At 37.7% G+C, this 24,951-nt stretch overlaps 1 protein-coding gene across 3 annotated transcripts in view; it reads right to left on the bottom strand.

Moving 5' to 3' along the window:
• The window catches only part of SLCO1C1 (solute carrier organic anion transporter family member 1C1), a 47,582-nt gene extending 28,813 nt beyond the window's left edge, over positions 1 to 18,769 (bottom strand). For all 3 annotated transcript variants that reach the window (XM_073787970.1, XM_019938289.2, XM_019938268.2), the window contains exons 1-4: positions 18,641 to 18,769; positions 17,385 to 17,526; positions 5,930 to 6,062; positions 682 to 806 (exon numbers count right to left, since the gene is read on the bottom strand). In XM_073787970.1, coding sequence (XP_073644071.1) covers positions 682 to 806; positions 5,930 to 6,062; positions 17,385 to 17,526; positions 18,641 to 18,769 — 529 coding nt within the window. The remainder of the gene's footprint in view (positions 1 to 681; positions 807 to 5,929; positions 6,063 to 17,384; positions 17,527 to 18,640) is intronic.
• Between the last annotated feature and the right edge of the window lie 6,182 nt (positions 18,770 to 24,951).

The following is a 24,951-nucleotide window of genomic DNA, read 5'->3' on the forward strand; positions in this document are numbered from 1 at the left end:
CAGAATTATTTCCATGTTTCCATGATGGTCACTTTTGCATCAGAGAGAGCCACTGTGCTAAAAAGGACACGAACATGGACATAAGATGACCCCAAGATGACATGTATGAACAAACACTGTGGCCAGAGGGATTTTAGATATTTAGGCTGACAGAGGACTACTGATAACACCAAGACCTCCCCTCCCACAATCTTCTCCTTTACTATCATGTAAAGCTCCCTGCAATGTAAGCAACCCCTGGGAACATGGATAGAGGCTAGGGACAACTTGACTGAGATTACGTTTTTGCCGTTCTGATGAAAAGGGGCTGAACGCAGAAATCAAGTTGAGTTTGGGGGGAAAATATATTTCTTTTATATCTGAGCGACGGGCTGAGGTTTGTACATGCTGAACTAGTTTTACCCTGTTTCACAGCCTGCCTTGTTTGGAACCACTGGAAGCTTTGCTCAGTCACCAGCAATTAATGCCCCATCTTTCCATAATATTTGATTGTCTGCATATTTTCTTAGGATCTCATCTCTGCTTTATATTCTAGGAATTTTTATGGCACTATAATATCTCAACTTAAGTAGTAAAGCTTTTGAGAGCAAAAAATCACATAGATACTTTTTGTTCATATTAAAGCACCTATAACGTCTTTCAAAAGAGCTTGTGTAGTCAAGTAAAAAATAATCATCTTACCATTATTTATTTTGGATTGTGATTTTTCCATAACTGAGATTGGTAACGGACTGTTTGACCCCAGGAAACATGGAGAGATGCTGAAAGTGGAATTGGAGAAGGGAGAATACCGTTCATATCTGTACCTGTATAAAAAAAGCATTTTCTTTACTACGAGCTCATTTAACATCATGCTAAAAATATTATATGTGTACTACTTGACTCAGTAGGGGACCTGGTTGAGTTTATAGCTCTTGCAGAATCTGAATCACTAAACCAAACCAGCATTTAGTTCACAGATATTACACCATATCTGAACCAATTACCCAGTGTCATGAAAGAAAATAAAAGAATGATTTAGAGAGGCTCATTTTAATATAAAATAGTGACTGTAATCACCTACTCGATCGGTGAAAAAATATCCAACCTTTCATAAAATCATGATTATCTCTAAAAGCAATAATTTAACAATCATGGCCATTGGCACACTGTACTTAGAGTTGTAAATGTAGTAGAACACCTGAAATGTGGTTTCTAGAGAACTGATAATGATACATGGGCTTTTTGAACCATTTTTCTAGGTGGTATCCTTTTCCTCTTCAGTTTATTAATCTGGCTCTAAGTTATTTCTAATTTCACCCTTTCCTCTGTTTATAAGGTTACCATAGCAGCTGGATTGAAGAGCCAGTGCCGAATGGTAGGGTTGCGATCATTCTATCTACGGCCCCCCAGTGCCATACTCCCTCTCAAATTATCCTTGAGGAGCCAATTTCTTTGCCCTACATGCACCCTTCAGAGTAGAGGTACCTGATAGAAGGACATCACATCACCTTGATTCTCATTTTGCTCAGGCACTATGTGACTAAAGGCTAATAATCATAGTGATGTTTGAAATATCAATAGTAAAAACCTATTCAGCGTGATAGGGACAAGATGTATTGAGTTACTAATATATTCAGATTGATAAGTCAGTTACCTTATTATCAGTGTTGCATAATCTACACCTCAATGGGTCTAAGAACCCCACTGGAAAAGTAAGAACATTTTTGTATGTATGTGAGTATTTAAGGGAAGAGGTTCATAGTTTTTGTCACTTTTATCAAAATGGGTCCTTGACCAAAATTGGTTAAGAACCACTTAATGAGGATAACTTTTTTAATTTCTAGCTACAGAGGAGAGCATTTAGTATTAAAATCATGGTAAATATAATTTTCTTTCTTTAATATAATTCCAGAGATACCAGAGACTATTATAATGCCTAAAGACTCTTTAAGATGACTGTCAATAGCAATTATGTAGTATTTTGAAAATTTTTAATTACTTGAGCTTTCAGTTTAATCTATCAAAAGGCAACTGCTGCACGCATAATTATTTAGATTTTGAATAAATAGAATTTTATGTAAGTGCCGCCTGTGTCACTAATTACTATCTATGACACTGAGAAAAATCAATTAACCTTTCCAAATTTCGTTTTCCTTAGTTGTAAAATGAGGATTATAGATATGGTCTGTGCCTATTTAGGTTCTATTGGATGAGACAAACAATTGAACAGGGGACCAATGGTATAAATGATTTTAAATCAAGGATATTAGTTCTGACCTGGCTTCCAACCCCGACTGACAATATGCGTGAAGTTCTACAGTAGCCTCCTAAATAGTCTCTCTGCTTTCACATTTGCCCCTCCGGAGTTATTTTCCCAATCTGTAGTCACTGTGTCCCTTTAAAAATATGTCAGGGGGCTTCCCTGGTGGCGCAGTGGTTGAGAGTCCGCCTGCCGATGCAGGGGACACGGGTTCGTGCCCCGGTCCGGGAAGATCCCATGTGCCGCGGAGCAACTAAGCCCGTGAGCCATGGCCGCTGAGCCTGTGCTCCGCAACGGGAGACGCCACAACAGTGAGAGGCCCGCATACCGTAAAAAAAAAAAAAAAAAGTCAGATTGTGCCATTCTGCTCAAAACTCTCCTCTGTCTTCCCATCCCATTCTGAGGAGGTAAAGTCTTTGCAGTGATCTGTGTCCTTACTACCCGAGGTGTGGTCTGCAGACCAGCAGCATCAGCTGACAGAGGACTACTGATAACACCAAGACCTCCCCTCCCACAATCTTCTCCTTTACTATAATGTAAAGCTCCCTGCAATGTAAGCAACCCCTGGGAACATGGATAGAGGTTAGGGACAAATTGACTGAGATTACGTTTTTGCCATTCTGATGAAAAGGGGCTGAACACAGAAATCAAGTTGAGTTTGGGGGAAAAATAGATTTCTTTTATATCTGAGCAACAGACTGAGATTTGTACATGCTAATTTGTACAACCCCAGAGCTACTGAATCAGAATCTACATTTTACCAAGAGCCTCCGGTGATTCCAGTGTCCATCAGAGTTTGAGATACAACCTTGACGTCTCCTCTGTACCCCCTCACACTGTCCCCTTGCTCATCCCTGCAGTAGACCACATGCCTGACTCCCTCCTCCTGCAGGAATGTCCCATTCACTGTTCATTTAGCCTGGAATCTTCTTCCCCACATGTCTGTATGGCTGTCTCCTCATCTCTTTCAGCCCTTCACAAAGGTCACCATCTCAGTGAGCCATCCCCTGAAAACTGTACTTTAAACTGCAACGCTCTGCACTCTTATGTGTCTCCCTGGGTTATCTTTCTCTGTAGCACTTAACATTTCTGGCATATCTCATTATTTGTCTGTTTATTTATTATCTATCTCTTCCTAGTAAGATCCATGAGAGCAGAGATTTTTGTCACTATTCTATCCCCGTTACCTAGAAAAATGATCAATACATATTTATTAAATTCATGAGTTAGGTGCGTAAAATAGATAGGTAGTGGGAAGCAGCTGCATAGCACAGGGAGATCAGCTCGGTGCTTTGTGACCACCTAGAGGGGTGGGATAGGGAGGGTGGGAGGGAGGGAGATGCAAGAGGGAAGAGATATGGGGATATATGTATAACTGATTCACTTTGTTATAAAGCAGAAACTAACACACCATTGTAAAGCAATTATACTCCAATAAAGATGTTAAAAAAAATTCATGAGTTAGATGAACTAACACACATAAGGCTGAACACAGTCTGTTGGGGGTAGTCCCTCAATAATTGATATCTATAATTAATATTATGTTTAGTTGCACATTGAGGGTATGTCTGCTAGGCAGACAGAGTACACTCCTCATTGACAGAACAAAAATTACATGTTGGACAAGTACCCAGTTAGTGACTAATGCTGTGAAAGGTTGGAAAGAAGTTATTGTAGTAATCCTCAGTAGACAGCAAACTTCATGAAGGAAAGAACTGTATATGGGTTTTTTTTTTGTTTTATTTCATTTTGTTTTTTCCCCATTACCTGGCGCAGTGCCAGACAAATGGCAGACACTAAATAATAAATGAACAAATATATCTTTCAACATATAAAAGGTGGTTGATAAGAATCTGTGTTTGTTTGGCACCCTTTGTCAGCACTAGCCTGTCTGGCTTCTCTTAGCTATACTTCTCCTTCTGGTTTTCTTTATTAGTACGTTATATTTGTCATCAACTTGAAGTAACACTATTATTAATCTCAATGCAGCACCTTTGAGACAACTCATTGCTATCTCTGGTTGAAACCAGCTGGCTTAATTATCTGAGGAGGGTTGAAAACAACACACAACAAGAATGACACAACTCCTAGTTATGTCAGGAAACTTGGTAAGCATTTTACCTGTGTCATTCCATTTAATATTTGCAACAACATTACAAGCTAAGTATTATTTTTAATACCTGTAATACCTATTTTAAGGTATTATAAACTGAGGCCTAGGAAGGTTAGATGACATGCCCAAATTCATGTAGAAGAGCTACTGATGCACTGCAGAATGAGTTAGGTCAAGGGTCAAGGATTTATCTAGCCTCTGAACCTACTTTGAAATTTTAATATTTTTAGTAGTGGAACTCTTTTCCCCCACTCTGAGCGAACTGTTGCATGGAAGTTCAATGACTAGAACAGATAACACAGCTATGGATCAGTCAGGAGTTAGGTGGATTGGAGACCCTTTTCCTCAGCCTTCTCCTTTGTCTCCTCCTTACCCACTGGCCACATATAACACCTTTGCATAACCTCAGTGATCTAAGGAAACTTCTGCCCTGTGGAAAGGAGGCCAGATAGGTGTCCAAAGAGTAGGCAGAAGTCTTGAAGCCACAGATCCCTCTTCATGTAAAGACAAACTGGCCAGAGAAACCACCCAAATAGGTAGGAAAGATCCCACACAGAGGATTCTGTGATCTTTACAGATTGGACACAGAAGTCAAAATCAAATTATATAAGTGACCTGGGAATCCAAGAAAACGTTTGGACCAGATCATTTCTAAGTCTCTCCAGATCTCAAATGTCATGGTATGATGGTCTAGAGTGGACAGTCATCAAAGAATTACTTGATATATAATTTCCTAAAACATTCTCTTGCTTTAAAACCTCTTGGTAGTCACTTGGCTCAGTAGACAATGGGCGACCACAGAGGAGAAGCAACATATATATGTGTGAAGAAGTCCTAATGCTGGTTTTAAGAATCCAGTTCTATAATTAGAAGACACCTAACCCCGAGAAGGTCACCAGACTCTCTAGGTCATGGTCCTTAGCTCTAAAATTTAAAAAAGATAAAATATGCTCTCCTGCCTCACAGGTTGTTGTAAAGGTGAAATGATACGACAAAATCTTTGGAAATACTAAAGTTGTATGCAAGAACTAACAAAAGTATCAACAGTAAACTTCAGGGTTAAAGAATACAAGCACCCCCACTTCCACTGAGAAAGTTCTATGAGATAATATTTGAACATCGTATAGTTATTTCAGTTGGTCATGTATCCCTAAGTCAATGATCTGCCAGTCAGTTGTACCATGATCCAGCATACTGTCTGTAGCATTCATTTATTACCCCTTTGACACTCATTTGACATTTACCACATAATTTATTACTTTCTCTTTACTTATATATTTTGCCTCCACATCTAAGTTAAAGCATTTGAAAGAAGGCATAATAGTGAAATTTTCCCTTTAAATTTTGTTGACATAAATACATAGTAGTATATTGAAAAAAATTTTTTACAGATTATTAAATCATAAGTGAAATTGTTAGCCTTTTGAAATTTTGCCCAAAGTGGATGTAATAAAAATAAGATATAAATTATCATGGTTTAAGACAGGAGTTATTTTCTTAAATTTAAATAATTAATTGTAATCATCATGCAGTTGTTTGTTAAGGCAAGAAAAAGATGTTTGCTTTAGACTTACTGCTCCATGAAGAAATGAGGCATTGCAATGAGCAATGTTCCAACGCCCATGATTAGGCACCCTGCTCCAATTATTTTTGGCCTGTGAAGTTTGGCTCCAAAGTAGCTAACAAATGTTATAACTAAGAGATTTCCTTTGGGGAAAAGAATAAAATGTTCATAAGTTAGACAACTTAGAAAAAGTCATCAGCATAACTAAATGACTATAACTAAATGAATGAATGTCTATAGCAGGTTTGGCAATGTTTTGTTTTGACTAAACCATCTCCCACCATCTTCCCCATCATTTGTCTTTCTTTCCTTTAATCTGAGATGACTGGAACTATCTTCAGACTCATTATTTCAATCATCTCATCCTTTTATCAAAATATTGATATTTTTATAAACAACCCTTCTACCTTGTTTTCATCCACCTTAATTATGTGTCCATTTAAAGTGTTTTATCAGTAAATCAAATTGTAGAAGACTTCCTTTAGTTGTTCTCTTAAATTTTCCTTGGTGATTTTGAAGTAAACTGTATTACTCTTCATTTGTTCACATTTTCTATTAAAACTTCTATTGGTTTCCCATTCGCTCTTGAAACATACATCATATAGTATTGCTTTAGCTGATATTTCCGAAAGAAAAAACAAACACAACTGTACCTCACTTTAAATGAAATCAAATTATGAAATGCATATTTATATAATTTTTATAAAAATATAAGATTCAAAATACAAATAAAAATTACTCCACATAACTTCAGAAATACATCAATTATATAAACTCAATGTATGCTCGTAATACAAATTTTATAAAATAGAAAGTCTCCATAAATTATACCCATCTCTTTTTTAAAAAAATAAAGAATACATTTTTTTGAAGGTGGGACTTAAGCCTTTCTAAAATATCTCTAGTGAAGGATGTGATAAATTACTTTTAGTTGATGATGGTGTTAACTGATTAAACATCCTTTAAGGAAGATTTTCTAATGCCTTGCTGTGCACAAAAATTACTGGAAAGGAGTGGTGGGGGAAATGGAAACATTAAAAATGCAGAATCTTGACAGCTCTCAACAGTTTCTGATTTCATGGATTGGGGAGAGGGATGCAGGCCAAGAAATCTGCATTTTTAATACTAGTTCAAATGTGTTGACAGAGATGGTTCCTGGAACATGCTTTGATAAACATTGCTTAGGGTCTTAGATTTCAAGGAGCTTTAAAGTTTTAGCTATTTGCATTTGGAATATTTAGTTTTTAAGGACTGTGGTGTTAGATAAAGTAAAACTTAGCAATTCTCCAGCAATTGGTTGTGATGGCTGTTGGGTGGCCTTGCTTTGACGTTCTCAATGTTTTCAATTTTCCAGAAAGAGTAGTTTCCTTACATCTGTAAGCAATCATCTAATGTACTACTGTTTATTCACATTGCCAGCTTTAGTCAAGTGCAAAAAGAGCAGCAATTTTTGTAACCTTGAGGGCAATAGCAATAGTGAAAAAAGCTTGCTCTAGGCTACAGTGGCTCCAGGCTTTATGGCTCCAGGAAGAATTAAGCTCTTTTGAATTTGCATATCAAAAAAACTTGAGTATGAAATTTCTCATTTGACATTTAAGTACTTAGTAGAAGAAATTTTGTACCATATTGATAATTATGTTTATAGTTTTGCTAATGTGTCACAGTAAATAAACCAAACTGAAGTGAAAGTTGACTTTCAGTTTATAGGTAATGTGTCCCCACCACCACCACCAGTATCTCCCTCCCCAACTCCCATACCACCAACATGTCACAGTAAAGGACTCATGTTTACAGGTTGTTTCTGTGTTACATTAGTGGGTGTGCCAAACACTACATAATACCATTTGAGCTTCTGTGATGTCTGTAGAAGTTTTTGCTTCCTTTATTTAGTATCTTTTCTGAGTTCTCAGAAGATACACTTAGGAAATAAATAGTGATGTGTAATCTTTAAAAAATCAAGTTGGATATCAATATTCTTTCACATCTACTATCACTAACTTCTGAAAAAGACAACAGGTCCAGAGAGGTTTACAAATACATTTTATCAAATTTTCAAGTACTAGATTTTCTCTCTTTCTCTCTTACTCTTTTTCTCTCTTTCTCTCCCCACACCCACACACAGTACTTCAGATAACAGAAAAGAAGGCTACCCAACTCCTGCTATAAGACCAATATACCCTTGCAATTCAAACTAGACAAGCACAATGAAAGAAGAGACCAAATGCAGTTTATTCTAGGAGTGCAAGGGTACCACCAAATAAGAAACAAATCTATTAATTAAAGCTCTATATTAAATAATGGAAGAGGAAAAATTCCATGGTTATCTTGAGAGATGTAAAACATTTAATATAATTAACCATTTATAATAAGAAAAAAATCTGAGCAAATTAACTTTTAAACTGTATCTATCAAAACTGCACAGCAGGGCTTCCCTGGTGGCGCAGTGGTTGAGAGTCCCCCTGCCGATGCAGGGGACGCGGGTTCGTGCCCCGGTCCAGGAAGATCCCACATGCCGCGGAGCGGCTGGGCCCGTGAGCCATGGCCGCTGAGCCTGCACGTCCAGAGCCTGTGCTCCGTCCGTAACGGGAGAGGCCACAGCAGTGAGAGGCCCACGTACCGCAAAAAAACAAAACAAACAAACAAAAAAAACAACAAAAGAAAACTGCACAGCACAGATATTGTTTAATGGTGAAATTTTTAAAGTATTTTCATTAAGTTAAGATACAAGAGAAGGATGCCCACTGTCACTACTTCTATTGGACATAGTACTGAGCCCAATGCAATAAGGCAAGAACAAGAAATAATAAATCTAATAATTGGAAAGGATGATATACAGTTGTCTTCTGTTTCAGACAATATGATTGTTCAGGAAACTCTACAGCATCTATAGACAATCAATTAAAATTAACATAAATTCAGCAAGACTGCTGTATAACATTAGATATTAATACTCTTCCAGTATTCCAGGAATTACTAAATAAGAAATGTAACAAAAATTCTTTTCACAATAGCAACAAAAACTTTAAATATGTAGGAATAAATCTAACAAAATATAAGTAGTATATTTATAGATTATAAATATAATACTGAAAGCTATATAAAAGAATAACTAAATTGAGATATATACCATGTTCTTGGATGGAAAGACTCATAACATAAAATTTCAGTTATCTGATTTGATATATAAATTCTATGCAATTTCAGTCAAACCAAAATTGGATGTTTCAGGAAACTATTCCAAGTAGAGCCAAGAAAAAATTTGATGGAAAAGTTGGAAATTTTCCTACCTAGTAACAGAGCTAATTATAAAACTATTAATCAAGAAGACAGTCTTGTATTGAGTCAGGGATCAACTTATGGACTTATGGAAAGATTTACACCTAAGTGATAAGTTAATATATGATAAAGAGGGTATTGCAAATAACTGGGTTAAGTATATATTGAACTAGTGCTGATTGGACAATTCGTTATAATAATATAAAGAGATTGCTACCTGACTTTGTATTAAAAAAAATTGTATTTTAAGGATATGCCTTTCTGGTCCAGCATGTAAGAAGCTAGAAGTATCCACTTTATCCTAACACCAAGTAAAAAGTTGAAAAATCAACAACTCTTCTTAGATCTGTCAGAAAGATGGGGTCATAGGGCAAACTGCTGTCCCCCAAATTGGAGAGACCAATAGGCAAATGCAGAGAATTGTGGCCAGCTGGAACAGAAATCCACAACAATAAATCTCCTTGGGAACAAGTGTTATGGTAAGAAAAACCTGAACTATAACTGACAGGAGGCTCAGCATCAGCAATTCTGAGAAAGAAAAACTCCAGAGGGACCCAGTGACTGAGGGCACACACTCTTTTGTGAGTTTTACTTCAGGAGCTCAATTAGGTTCTCACAGTGAATATTGGAGAATAAAACTTTTGTGCTTGCAGCATGGGGAGGGGAAAGGAAACCATTTTGAAATACACCAGAGCACTCTGTTTTTCTTAAGAAAGTCTGCTTTTAGGGGAAACTAGTAACCAGAGTCTAACCTGCTGGGGCATTATCAGAGCCCAACTGACCTGGGGGAAGGGAAATACCCAACTTCAGCTGTTCTAGCTATCCTGTCCCATCAATGAGGGATAGGGGGACTGAGAAGCACATCTAAAGTTCACAGTCCAGAGGCATAGGCTCACTAAGAGCCTGAGACCCATAGGACTATAGAATACTTTCTCTCCCTCACACAATACCATCATATTACTAAAGGCCTATTTATAGCAGTTCCTTTTACCCAGTACATCATTTCTGGCTATGAAGGAAAAAATTATAAGACATACTGAAAGTAAAAAGAAAACCTTTTTGAAGAGACAGCAAGAATCAGAACCAGACATGGCAGAGATTTTGGAGTTGTCTGACTAGAAATTTAAGACAACTATGATTAAGATGTCAAGAGGTCTAAGGGAAAAACTAAAGAGCATGCAAGAACAAATGGGCAATGTAAATCAGAGAGATGGAAATTCTGAGAAAGATCCAAAAAAAAATGCTAGAGAACAATAACACGGGAACAGAAATAAAGAATGCCTTTGATAGGCTTGTTGGTAGACTGGACACAGTTGAAGAAAGAATCTCTGAGCTTGAGGATATATCAATAGAAAACACCAAAACTTAAAAGCAAAGAGAAAAAGAGACTGGAAAAAAAAAAACCAGAACAGAATATCCAAGGACATGGAACTATAAGAGGCATAACGTACAGGTAATGGGAATTCCAGAAAGAGAAGCAAGAGTCAAAGGAATAGAAGAAATATTTAAAATAATGACGATTGAGAATTTCTACCAAATTAATATCACACACCAAACCACAGATCCAGGAAGCTAAGAGAACAATGAGCAGGATAAATGCCAAAAAATCTAAACTAGACATATAATTTTCAAACTACAGAAAATCAAATGTAAGAGATAATTTATAAAAAAAGAAAACTCACCTTACCTATAGAGGAGGAAACTAAGAATTACATCTTATTTCTCTTCAGAAACCATGCAAACAAGAAAAGAGTGTAGAAAAAATTTTTGAAGCGTTGAGAGAAAAAACCCCCACCAACCTAAAGTTCTGTACCCTCTGAAGTTATCCTTCAAAAGCAAAGAAGAAATACTTTCTCAGACAAATATTGAGGAAATGTGTTTCCAGTAGACCTGCCTTTCATGAAATGTTAAAAGAAGCTCTTCAGAGAAAAAAAATAATAATAAAATTCAGAAACTCAGATCTACATAAAGAAAGGATGAGCATCAGAGAAGAAATAAGTGATGGTAAATTTAAAACTTATTTTTCTTATTCTTAATTGATCTAGCAGATAACAGTTTGTTCAAAATAATAATATCAAAAATGTGTTCAATGATGTATTCTTATGTATGCATGTTTGCTTATGTATAAGTGAAATAAAATGAATAATAGCAGTGATACAAAGGATGGGAGGGAGGAATTCAAATTGAAAGACACAATCTGCCAACACTCACATAGGGAGATACAGTTAATCTGAATATACCTATATCTATTAAAGAAATTGAACCAATAATTAATATCCTTCTATAACAGAAAGTACCAGGTCCAAGTAGATTCACTGGTGAATTTTCCAAACAGTTAATGAAGAAATTATACTAATTCTCTACAATCTCTTTCAGAAGATAAAGAGGGAACAGTTCCTAATTCTACAAGTGCAACATTACCCTAATACAAAAACCAGAAAAAGCATTACAAGAAAAGAAAACAACAAACTAATATATCTCCTGAACATATGTGCAAAAATCCTCAACAACATATTAGCAAATCAAATCCAACAATATGGAGAAATAATTGTACATTAAGACCACGCGGGATTTATCCCAGGTTTGCAGGGCTGGTTCACCATTAGAAAATCAATTAATGTAATCCATCATATCAACAGGCTAAAGAAGAAAAATCACATGATCATATCAATATATGCAGAAAAAGCATTTGACAAAACTCTACAACCAATCATGATTAAAAAAAAAGAAAAAAAAAACTCCATAAACTTGGAAGAGAGAGGAATGTCCTCAACTTGATTAAAAAAAAAAAAACTACCAAAAACTACAGCTAATATCATACTTAATGGTAAGAAATTCAAAGCTTTTCCACTAAGATCAGGCACAAGGCAAGGCTATCTCCTCTCACCATTGCTTTTCAATATTGTACGGGGAGTCCTACTTAATGCAACTGGACAAGAAAAGGAAATAAAGGTATACAGATTGGGAAGGAAGAAATAAAACTAGCTTTGTTCCCATAAGACATGACCATTTTTGTAGAAAATCTGAGAGAATTAACAAAAGAACTCCTGTAACTGATACATGATTATAGCAGGGTTGCAAGATACAGGGTTAATACACAGAAGTCAGTCACTTTCCTATATGTCAGCAGTGAAAAGCAGGAATTTAAAAACATGACACCATTTACATTAGCACCCCCTAAAATGAAATAAGTATAAATTTAACAAAATATGTACAAGATCTATATGAAGAGAACTATAAAACTCTGACTAAAGAAATCAAATAACTCAATAAATGGAGAGATATCTTATGTTCATGGATAGGAAGACTCAGTATTGTCAAGATGTCATTTCTTTCCTACTTGATCTATGCATTCAATGCAATCTTAATCAAAATCACAGCAAGTTATTTGTGGATAGTGACAAACTGATTCTAAAGTTTTTATGGACAAATAAAATACCCAGAATAGCCAACAAGATATTGCAGAAAAACAAGAGTTGGAAGACTTACACTACCCAATTTCAAGACATACTCTAAAGCCACAGTAATCAAGACAGTGTGACACTGGTGAAAGAATAGATAAATAGATACATGAACAGAACAGATAGCCCAGAAACAGACTACATAAATACAGTTAACTGGTCTTTGAGAAAGGAATAAAGGCAATACAATAGAGCAAAGGTAGTCTTTTCAATAAATGGTGCTGGAAGAACTTGACATCCACATGCAAAAAAACACAACAAAACTGAATCTAGACACAGACTTTACAGTCTTCACAAAAATAAACTCAAAATGGATCACAGACCTAAATGTAAAATGCAAAACTATAAAACTTCTAGAAGATAACATAAGAGAAAACCTAGAAGACTGTGGGTTTGGTGATGACTTTTTAGATGCAACACCAAAAGCCTAATCCATGAAAGAAAAAATTGATAAGCTGGACTTTATTAAAATTAAAAATTTCTGCTCTATGAAAGATGATGTTAAGAGACTTAAAAGACAAACCACATACCAAGAGAAAATATTTGCAAAAGCCATATCAGATAAAGGACTGTTATCCAAAATACACAAAGAACTCTTAAAACCCAACAATAAGAATACAAACAACCTGTTTAAAACATGGACCAAATACCTCGATGGACAAATCACCAAAGAAGGTACACAGATGGCAAATAAACACACAAAAAGATGTTCAGCATCGTATGTCATCAGGAAACTGCAAATTAAGAAACCATGAAACACCACTACATATCTATTAGAATGGCCAAAATCCAAAACATTAAATGCTGCTGAGGGTGTGGAGCAACAAGAACTCTCATTTATTGTTGAACTCTCATTCCAAATGGTACAGCCACTTTGGAAGACAATTTGGTGGTATCTTACAAAACTAAACATATTCTTCCCATAAGACCCAGCAACTATGCTCCTTTGTATTTACCCAAAAGAGTTGAAAATTTATGTCCCCACAAAAATCTGCACACACAGATGTTTACAGTAGCTTTCTTTATAATTGCCCAAACTTGGAAGCAATCAAGAAGTTCACTAGATGAATAGATAAATAAACTAAGGTCCATTCAGAAATAGATTATTATTCAGTGCTAAAAAGAAATGAGTTATCCAGTCATGAAAAGACATGGAAGAACCTTAAATGCTTATTGCCATGTGAAAGAAGCCAATCTGAAAAGGCTACATACTGTATGATTCCAACTGTATAACATTCTGAAACAGGCAAAACTATGGAGACAGTAAAAAGATCAGTGGTTACCAAGGGGTAGGGAGTAGGGATGGATAAATAGGCAGAGCACAGAGGATTTTTAGGGCATTAAAAGTGCTCTGTATGATACTATAATAGTGGATACATGTCATTATACATTTGTTCAGTCCCACAGAGTATACAACACCAAGAGTGAGCCTTAACGTCAACTCTGGACTGTGGATGATAATGAGGTATCACTGTAGGTCATCAACTGTAATGAATGTACCACTGTGGTGAGGGATGTTGATAATGGGGGAGGCCGTGCATGTGTGGGGACGGGGTTTATGGGAAATCTTTGTACGTTCTGCTCACTTTTGCTGTGAACCCCAAACTGCCTTAAAAAACAAAGTGTATTGGGCTTCCCTGGTGGCACAGTGGTTGAGAATCTGCCTGCTAATGCAGGGGACACAGGTTCGACCCCTGGTCTGGGAGGATCCCACGTGCCGCGGAGCGGCTAGGCCCGTGAGCCACAACTACTGAGCCTGCGCATCTGGAGCCTGTGCTCGGCAATAGGAGAGGCCGCGATAGTGAGAGGCCCGCGCACCGCGATGAAGAGTGGCCCCCGCTTGCCGCAACTAGAGATAGCCCTCACACAGAAATGAAGACCCAACACAGCAAAAATAAATAAATTTATAAAAAAAAAAGTGTATCTAAAAACATCTATGTCAAGTTGACTAAATACTAAAATGTAAAAGGCAAAAGTTTTAAATATTTAGAAGAAAATACATGGAAAAATATTTGAAACAAAGAATTAATATCTGCAAATATTAGTAGGTCTTGATAAGAAAACATTTTATTTTCTTGGAAACTCTCTGTCATTTTTGGAGAAAGAGTCCTTGTTACAAGAAAATACTTTACTTGGGAAGAAATTGAGTATCCAGTAGGCAGATGTTAGATGATAATGCCAATTGATGTCAAAGGATAAATGAAATTGTTCTGCAAAAAATAGAAGAATTTAAAGCTAGAGACAGAGGGTGGGAATGGGTCCAGAGCTCTGGAAGGAGGAATATGAAGAGAGGCAAAAGGAGTAAATTAAAATTATGGTCAGGAAACCCACTTTTCTGGAAAACTAGGGATTGCAAATAACTAGAGCAAACCTGTGATATTTGGGATAAAGTTTCGCAATGGAAGTCAGAGGACTTTTATTGCATCTAATCCAATGAACAATTTCTATCCTTAGAATGGTCTGGAAGAATTAATATGAATTTAGACTCAGGGCCCTTTTTTTACTTCCTGTGCAACATTAGTACTCTCTATTAAATATAGACCCTCTCAAGTTTTGCATTGGGGTTTGGGAATCTAAGAAAAATTTGGACCAGATTCTTCCCAAGTCTCTTCAGCTACAAAATGTTTTTATACTATAATCTAGAGTGAGCAATAATCAATGAATCACTTCATATGTAATTTTTTGTCTGCTCATTTCTTCTTCTTTCTGTAAGTCTGATTTATTCTTTTGATCTGCACCCAGCTTCCTCTTCATACTTGTTTCTTCTCCTGATGCAGTGTTACCCTTACCTTGACTCTCCATGGACTTTCATTCCATTTAGGGTTGTAGGCAGGGCAGTCATCAAGGAATAAATCAACTCTCCAGGCGTCTCCAATTAGCTTACACAAGGTAGTGATATGATCAGGTGTTTTAGAAACTTGTTACACAAAGTGCAGCCCATTGATGAATAGCATCAACATCGTATTGGAGCTTGTTAGATATGCAGGATCTTACTTCCCTTCTTACAGAATCAGTCTATGCATTTTAACACAATTGTCCAGTCATTTGCGTGAACGTTAATGTTTGACTAGCACTGAACCAAGAAATCTTTTTCTGGTAGGGTGATGAAAGATGGATTTGGGAAGTAAAAGCCTGAAGGTAAAAGGTTACCTATTCACTCTTTTAATTCTTTCTCTGATATTTAGGGTAAGAACTGATATATACAGTATGAACGTGTATGATCAGGCCACCCAAGATGGCTCCTCTTTTGCTCTATGTACATTCCCTGCTCAACCAGTGCCTGCTTCATCTACACGCTACTCACACTACCAACCTTCCTGTATATTTGCCCCTTCAGCTAGTGACTGTTCTAATTTTAGATCAGAACACCTCCACTAGGATAGCTTGTCAAAGCGGCAATGAGGGGGCGTGCCACCTACTGGTTTCCCTGGTAACCAATGAGCCAACCTGAAGTCAATTCCCCCTATAACTGGCAATCTCCCCCTCCTCCCTGGGAGAGAAGACTGCCGCCATGTCCTGCCTGCAGTCAGCCGCACACGGTGGCTTGTTGCTCCAGGACCTTGCTTCAGACGTGTAAGTTCCCCCTATCCGTTAAACCACTGATGTTTCTGTCGCTAACTCTGGGCTCTTTCTTCGGTCTTGAAGCTGGACAAGCACAGGGCTTGCTGGCCTGCGGGTGCAGCCCAACAGAACTAGAATAGTAATTGTTGAAGAGTTGAAATATATTCCTTCGCTCTTCTGAAGGTTTAAGTGAAGCTGAACCTGGAGCCATTAGAGATTTTACTATAGCATATATTTGAGTCTCAACAAGCAGGAAGGACCACAGAGACTATTAATTTTGTTTACTTCAAGAAGGAATCAGAGCCCCTTAGTTTATCAACTCAGGAAGCTAAGTGGGATTACACTCTTTAAAGTACTTCCAAAACTGACTAAAATCACTTGGTCTTTTCAAGTTCAAAGTGTACAGTCAATGGCTATAACCAAAGAACCCGGAGAGTAGAATTTTTATTGCCTGTTTTGCTGTCGTGTTCTTGTTAATAGAATCCCTTTATCCTCTTTCTAGGCCACTGGACAGAAATACCCCTTTTATAGTTTAACTTCTTCTTAAATCATTACAAGATATTTTTCTAGAGCTTCTTTGAAGCTCTAGAAAAGTTTGAATCACAGGGCTTCCAGGATATAAAACTCTTTTGTAAGGACATTTCCTGCATACTTTTAACTCAAAATACCAGCTGCATCTCACTCTCTCTCCTAGAGAAGTCTCACTCTGCTTGAAAACTTGTGTGAGTCATATAATAGTGAACACCTGGGGCAGGAAGTTAATTGCTGTTTGCTCGGAGAGAACAAATTGCCTATACTGTAGCACAAGGCCATGGCACACTCTGTCCAAATAAGATTTTACAGATAGAGTCTGATATTAGCAGACAGCAGAATGCAGTGAGGATGTCATTTAGTCGTGCCTAGAAACCTTATACTTAAAAGTAAAGTCAGGGCCTCCCTGGTGGCGCAGTGGTTGAGAGTCCGCCTGCCGATGCAGGAGACACAGGTTCGTGCCCCGGTCCGGGAAGATCCCACATGCCGCGGAGCGGCTGGGCCCGTGAGCCATGGCCGCTGGGCCTGCGCGTCCGAAGCCTGTGCTCCGCAGCGGGAGAGGCCACAACAGTGAGAGGCCCGTGTACCGCAAAAAAAAAAAAAAAAATAGTAAAGTCAGGCATCTGCAATACCTACCAATTTCAAAACTACCATCAATAACTCCCACCAGTGAAGAAGGGATATCAAACCTTCTCTCTATCTGAGTGATGGTGCTCTTCAGGTAGCCTTCTGCCAGTGCTTTGGCAAAGTAAACAAAAGACAGGGCACCCAAGAACACCTGAAAAATATGACAGGTCACACTTAGTCTAACTCCAGCCTGACATATGACTGGAAATTTACTAAACAGAGAGACAGAAACACAAACCACAAACCAGGTAACAAGCCTGTTACCACTGAAGATTTCATTCAAGCAAAGTAATAGGCTTCTTCCCACCTCAAGCTCATGTAGAGTTCTAAAAATTCAAATAGACGTCCATTCATAATGTATGTTGAATTCCACCCTTTCTCCCCCTCTCCCCCAAAGGGCATTCAAAGATGTCTTGGCTTTGAAAAGAAGATTCATTGCATGGGGAAGCAGAGAGAGGAAGGAGCCATTGAAAGGTAAGAAAATAAAACAAAAACCATCAACCAAATACTCAACATCTTATCACAGGTCTAATACTCATTATTGTGTATTTCACAGCAATGGTTAATGTTCTAGCAGGGAACGTAACAGACTGAAAAAGTAGAACTACTATTCTTTGTGTTTAAGTTCATATTCAAGTTAAATTCATACTCAAATTCTTATTCAATGAAAAAAATATATTCTTTTTGATATCTGGCTTGTGTGTTTTGCTAGACCTGGGTCTGTGATGGAGTATCCATAAGGCAGATTATATGAAAAAAAAAGTATGTATTTGTTGAGTGAATATTTGATGCAAGGAAAGTATAGGAACTTGGAGTCACGTTGAGCACCATTTAAAAGGGAACCCTGTCCCTTACTCTGTGGCCAGGAAAGTCAAATTTTTCATTTATAGAATGGGAATAATATGGATGTTTCATAGATTAAATGTTACAGCTGTGCATAGCATAACATCTGGTACATGGTAGATATTTAATGAATATCATTACCTCTCTCCTTTCTGTTTCGGAGGGGCATTCAAGTGAGCCAGGAAAGTAATATTTAGTAATTTAACCTACATAGTCAGGCAAAGATTGCTTTCACTGCCCAGCAAAGTGTGGTTTTCATAAATTGCATCTAAGGTCACTTTTTAAAGTGGAAAAAATTTCTCACCTCTAGCTATAGTGTGTAGAAAATAACTGGATCAAGAACTGAGAGCATGGACTCCACCAAATTCTCTTATCTCTTTAGTTAACCACTTATGGTTGTTTATCATTTAATTGTTTGTTACCTTTAGTTCACCACAGCAGGGTTGTTTCTCCTCTGAGGAGGGATATTCTGTTTTAAAGGAAGGCCTCCCAACAGGTTGCATCGAATTTTTGCTGAATAACTGGATATTTTCTTTGGATGAAGTGTCCATTATGAAAACATTCCTTGACTCTGATCTGTCAAAGTTGATTTTTAAAGTAAAAAAAAAAAAATAAAAATAATTCAAACCCATGCAGTTGATTAGATAATGTTTTTATTTCACAATAGATCACAATTCTGTAGACATAACTTGATGTGAAGTTCCCTCATTTTACCACAGTAAGTTGGCAAAGTTTTTCAATTAAAATCGACCAGGATATCTGATTAAGCAATCCTGCTCTTGGGACTCTGTAGCCAGCATTCTTTCTCAATCCCTCCAGTTTAAGCCTCATTATAGCAAAGAATAAATTTAAATGTTGCCTTTGGAATAAATAACGAGGAAGAATTTTGCTAACTTTGTGGTCTTGCCAGCTTAAACTAGAAGCAAGCAGGAAAGGAAGAAGAGGAATTCAGCCATTTGAATATTGATTCATTAGAATTGAGTCTTTAAAGCCTTTAAATCTATTATCTTAGCAGAATAAATAGAGAAGATTGATGCCCCTGGTAGATGCCTATATCACACTGTGATTCTTATACATTTGTAGCATCCAAAGTAAGGCTTAAAATAAGGCAAAAAAAGAGGACCAGTCTGTGTATCATTTTAGCTTGACAAATAGGGAAGCAGCATGATTTATGCCTCAGGCTTAGATTTCATTCAGTCAAAAGTAGTCTTTGGCCTGCCTTAAAGTAAGAAAGATGCCTTCCTTCCTATGTCTAATTTCCCACCCTCCTTTGTCCTTACCAAGCCCTGGACAGGTTCACATAATCTGAACCTATTTTCTTTTTGTTCATATCAATATTTACATATCCTATGCACCCACTTCTTTAGGATTCCATATAGCTCAGTGCCTGCCTGATAAAGTAATCTAAGTGAAGGGATTTAAAAATAAAATAACTTCTGGATCACCCTAATGTTTACCAGATGATGCATTTGTACATTAATAGAGATCTTCTGTATTCTCATCACACTAACTGAAAAAATAACATCAGGGTAAAACTTAACGTACTGTGGTAGTTTAGAGTTATTCTATCTGTGTGTCTATTATCTTGACTTTATATAATGCATGTTCTGTGTTTACCCAACCTCATCTTTGGTAGTTTGAATTTATAGATAATGTCTCAAACTGAAAAATCAAGAAATAGCAGTATACACAATTTATTTTGAAATATGGAGCTAAATATCAGAAGAAAGACCTAAAAGATTTAAAAGTGGAGGGAGTGAGAAATGGGTTGAGAAGGGTAGGGCAAGGACCTGTTTTGTTTTTAAACTTGTTATTAGACTTTTAGATTATTCAATTTCATAAACATGCATAAATTTACTTTTTAAAAATGGACAAAGGAAAGTGAGGAAAACAAAAAATTTTAAAGCCAAAAAGCTAAACAAAGAGCAGAGAATCCTAAACAAGAGCAAAAGGCAAAGATACAGGAATACAGTGTTAGTAAGATCTAAACACAGATGTTTAGGAGAATACAAAATAAAAATTAGGCAAAATATAGAGAAATAACTATAAAGTCTTGAAAAAATGGATAACTTTCTAGCAAATATAAATTACCTGTATTGATACAAACCAGGAGAGAAACATATCTAAGGAAGACATTAACAAAAATACTCTAAACCTATTCCCTAAATAAAAATAGTAAGGATAGATGATGTAACTGGAGTGCTTTATCAAGGAATACTCTTCAAGGAAAAATAGCAGATAATGGAAACAGATGCTAATAGTCTCCATTCATCGGACCAAGCCAGAATTATCTTGATAGCAAAATCTCATTAAGGCAACACAAAAAGGAAAACTGCAGAGCCAACCTAGAGATGCTAAAATCCTAAATAAAATACTAGCAAATACAAATTAATTAAAATTCCATAATTAAGATTTTTAAAAAATGTAACAATTGATTAATATTAGGAAGTTTGTTCACCTAAATCGTCGCATTAAAAATTCAAACTGTTGGGGCTTCCCTGGTGGTGCAGTGATTGGGAATCCACCTGCCAGTGCAGGGGACGTGGGTTCAGGCCCTGGTCTGGGAGGATCCCATGTGCCACAGAGCGGCTGGGCCCATGTGCCACAGCTGCCGAGCCCACGCTCTGGAGCCCGTGCTCTGCAACAGGAGAGGCCACTGTGGTGAGAGACCTGTGCACCGCAGCAAGGAGTGGCCCCCACTCGCTGCAAATGGAGAGAGCCAGTGCAGAGCAGTGAGGACCAAATGCAGCCAAAAATAAATAAATAAAATAAATAAATTCAAATAAAATTCAAGATGTTACATATCTATATCAAAACATCACATTGTATACCTTAAATATATATAATTTTTATTGTCAATCACATTTCAATAAAGCTGGAAGAAATTCAAAATAATAAAATTTCAGTAGATGCAATACATCAGGTGATAAAAGTCAACAGCCATTCATGACTCAAAAAAAAAAAATCTAAGAAATTCAGTACATGGATATTCATACCAACAGCCAACTTCCTATATCCACTGAATCACTAAAACTAGTTTTCAGAAAAATATTTTGCCAGAATAGTGAAAGGGTATTTGGGAAGCAATGGATTAAATAGGTCTCTTTACTGCAAAAATACTGAGTACCTTTAATTAAAATCCTGGAGAGACACATTGCTTATTAAAAAAAAAAAATCAAAACAACAAAATGACCCAAATGTCCAACAAATTATGGTATACTCACACAGTGAAATCTTTGAAACCATTAGAAATTAGTGTAAAGAAGTAAATATAGTCATATAGAAATATTTTTATTACAGAGTTGATTTTAAAAATACAAGACTTCAAAGCAATATACATAACACTCTATTTTATAATAGAAACACACATACATTCACAGGTATGTATACATAGAAGCAAAGCTTCAGAAAGTTTATAAAGAATAGGTTAACACATTATTTCTGGCTGGTGACACTGCAGACGATTTTTTAAAAATGTTTTGCGTACCCATATTTTCTAATTTTTCTATAATGAATGTACAATTCTTATACGAAAAAATATTTTAAATATAAAAGATATAGAAATATCAAGAAGCAAGAAATACATACCAGAAAGATTTTTAAAATACAAAATAACATCAAATTTACAGTGTAAAACGTAATTCTCTTCCACAAATTAAACTATGTAATACAAACTGGCCTACTGTTTTAGGAATTCAGATATATTATTTCTGTTCAGTCATAATATTAAACCCAGTGACCAGAAAAAGCAAATAAATTGTTTAATAATAAAATACACTGTCGGGGGTGGGGTGGACCTTCAAGATGGCAGAGGAGACAAGGAGATCACCTTCCTCCCCACAAATACATCAAAAGTACATCTACACGTGGAACAACTCCTACAGAACACCTACTGAATGCTGGCAGAAGACCTCAGACTTCCCAAAGGCAAGAAACTCGCCATGTACCTGGTTAGGGCAAAAGGAAAGAGAAAAAACAGAGACAAAAGAATAGAGATAGGACATGCACGTCTGGGAGGGAGCTGTGAAGGAGGAAAAGGTTCCACACACTAGGAAGCCCCTTCACTGGTGGAGACAGGGGGTGGCAGGTAGGGTGGGGGGGAGGAACCTTCGGAGCCACAGAGGAGAGCGCAGCCACGGTTGCAGAGGACAAGGCAGAGAGATTCACGCACAGAGGATCAATGCCGACCAGCACTCACCAGCCCGAGAGGCTTGTCTGTTCACCCGCCATGGGAGCTGGAAGCTGAGGCTCGGGCTTCGGATGTCAGATCCCAGGGAGAGGACTGGGGTTGGCTGAGTGAACACAGCCTGAAGGGGGCTAGTGCACCACAGCTAGCCAGGAGGGAGTCCTGGAAAAAGTCTAGAACTGCCTAAGAGGCTAAAGACCATTGTTTCAGGGTGCACAAGGAGAGGGGATTCAGAGCACTGCCTAAACGAGCTCCAGAGACGGGCGCAAGCCGTGGCTATCAGCGTGGACACCAGACACGGGCATAAAATGCTAAAGCTGCTGCTGCAGCCACCAAGAAGCCTGTGTGCGAGCACAGGTCACTATCCACACCTCCCCTCCCGGGAGCCTGTGCAGCCCGCCACTGCCAGGGTCCTGTGATCCTGGTACAACTTTCCCGGGAGAACACATGGTGCATCTTATGCTGTTGCAACGTCATGCTGGCCTCTGCCGCCGCAGACTCGCCCTGCATTCAGTACCCCTTTCCCCCTCTCCCCCCACCCCAGCCTGAGTGAGCCAGAGTCCCCTAAGCAGCTGCTCCTTTAACCCCGTCCTGTCTGAGTGGAGAACAGATGCCCTCAGGCAACTTACATGCAGAGGCAGGGCCAAATCCAAAGCTGAACCCCAGGAGCTGTGCGAACAAAGAAGAGAAAGGGAAATCTCTCCCAGCAGCCTCAGGAGCAGCAGATTAAATCTCCACAATCGACTTGATGTACCCTGCATCTCTAGAATAACTGCATAGACAAAAAATCATCCCAAAATTGAGGTGATGGACTTTAGGAGCACCTGTAGACTTGGGGTTTGCTTTCTGCATCTAATTTGTTTCTGGTTTTATGTTTATCTTAGTTTAGTATTTAGAACTTATTATCATTGGTAGATTTGTTTGTTGATTTGGTTGCTCTCTTCCTCTTTCTTTTTAATTACTTTTTTACTTTTTTATTTTAATAACTTTATATATTTTATTTATTTTTCTTCTTTCTTTTTCTTTTTTCTCCCTTTTCTTCTGAGCTGTGTGGCTGACAGGGTCTTGGTGCTCTGGCCAGGTGTCAGGCCTGAGCCTCTGAGGTGGGAGAGCCGAGTTCAGGACATTGGTCCAACAGATACCTCCCGGCCCCATGTAATATCAATCAGCAAGAGCTCTCCTAGAGATCTCTGTCTCAACGCTAAGACCCAGCTCCACTCAGCAACCAGCAAGCTCCAGTGCTGGACACCCCATGCCAAAAACTAGCAAGACAGGAACACAACCCCACCCATTAGCAGAGAGGCTGCCTAAAATCATAATAAGTTCACAGACACCCCAAAACACACCACTGGACATGGTCCTGCCCGCCAGAAAGACAAGATCCAGCCTCATACACCAGAACACAGGCACTAGTCCCCTCCACCAGGAGGCCTACACAACCCACTGAACCAACTTTAGCCACTGGGGACAGACACCAAAAACAACGGGAACTACGAACCTGCAGCCTGCAAAAAGGAGACCCCAAACACAGTAAGTTAAGCAAAATGAGAAGACAGAAAAACACACAGCAGATGAAGGAGCAAGGTAAAAACCCACCAGACCAAACAAATGAAGAGGAAATAGGCAGTCTACCTGAAAAAGAATTCAGAGTAATGATAGTAAAGATATCCAAAATCTTGGAAATAGAATGGAGAAAATACAAGAAACATTTAACAAGGACCTAGAAGAACTAAAGAGCAAACAATGATGAACAACATAATAAATGAAATTAAAACTTCTCTAGAAGGAATCAATAGCAGAATAACTGAGGCAGAAGAACAGGTAAGTGACCTGGAAGATAAAATAGTGGAAATAACTACTGCAGAAGAGAATAAAGGAAAAAGAATGAAAAGAATTGAGGACAGTCTCAGCCTTCTCACACTCTTCCAAAATATAGCAGAGAGAGGAACACTCCCAAACTCATTCTACGAGGCCACCATCACCCTGATACCAAAACCAGACAAAGATGTCCCAAAGAAAGAAAACTGCAGGCCAATATCACTGATGAACATAGATGCAAAAATCCTCAACAAAATACTAGCAAACAGAATCCAACAGCACATTAAAAGGATCATACACCATGATCAAGTGAGGTTTATCCCAAGAATGCAAGGACTCTTCAATATATGCAAATCAATCAATGTGATACACCATATTAACAAACTGAAGGGTAAAAACCATATGATAATCTCAATAGATGCAGAAAAAGCTTTTGACAAAATTCAACATCCATTTATGATAAAAACCCTCCAGAAAATAGGCATAGAGGGAACTTACCTCAACATAATAAAGGCCATATATGACAAACCCACAGCCAACATCATTCTCAATGGTGAAAAACTGAAACCTTTTCCACTAAGTTCAGGAATAAGACAAGGTTGCTCACTCTCACCACTATTATTCCACATAGTTTTGGAAGTTTTAGCCACAGCAATCAAAGAATAAAAAGAAATAAAAGGAGTCCAAATTGGAAAAGAAGAAGTAAAGCTGTCACTGTTTGCAGATGGC

The sequence above is a fragment of the Tursiops truncatus genome, chromosome 11, assembly GCF_011762595.2.
Source record: "Tursiops truncatus isolate mTurTru1 chromosome 11, mTurTru1.mat.Y, whole genome shotgun sequence".
Taxonomy (NCBI): Eukaryota; Metazoa; Chordata; class Mammalia; order Artiodactyla; family Delphinidae; genus Tursiops; species Tursiops truncatus.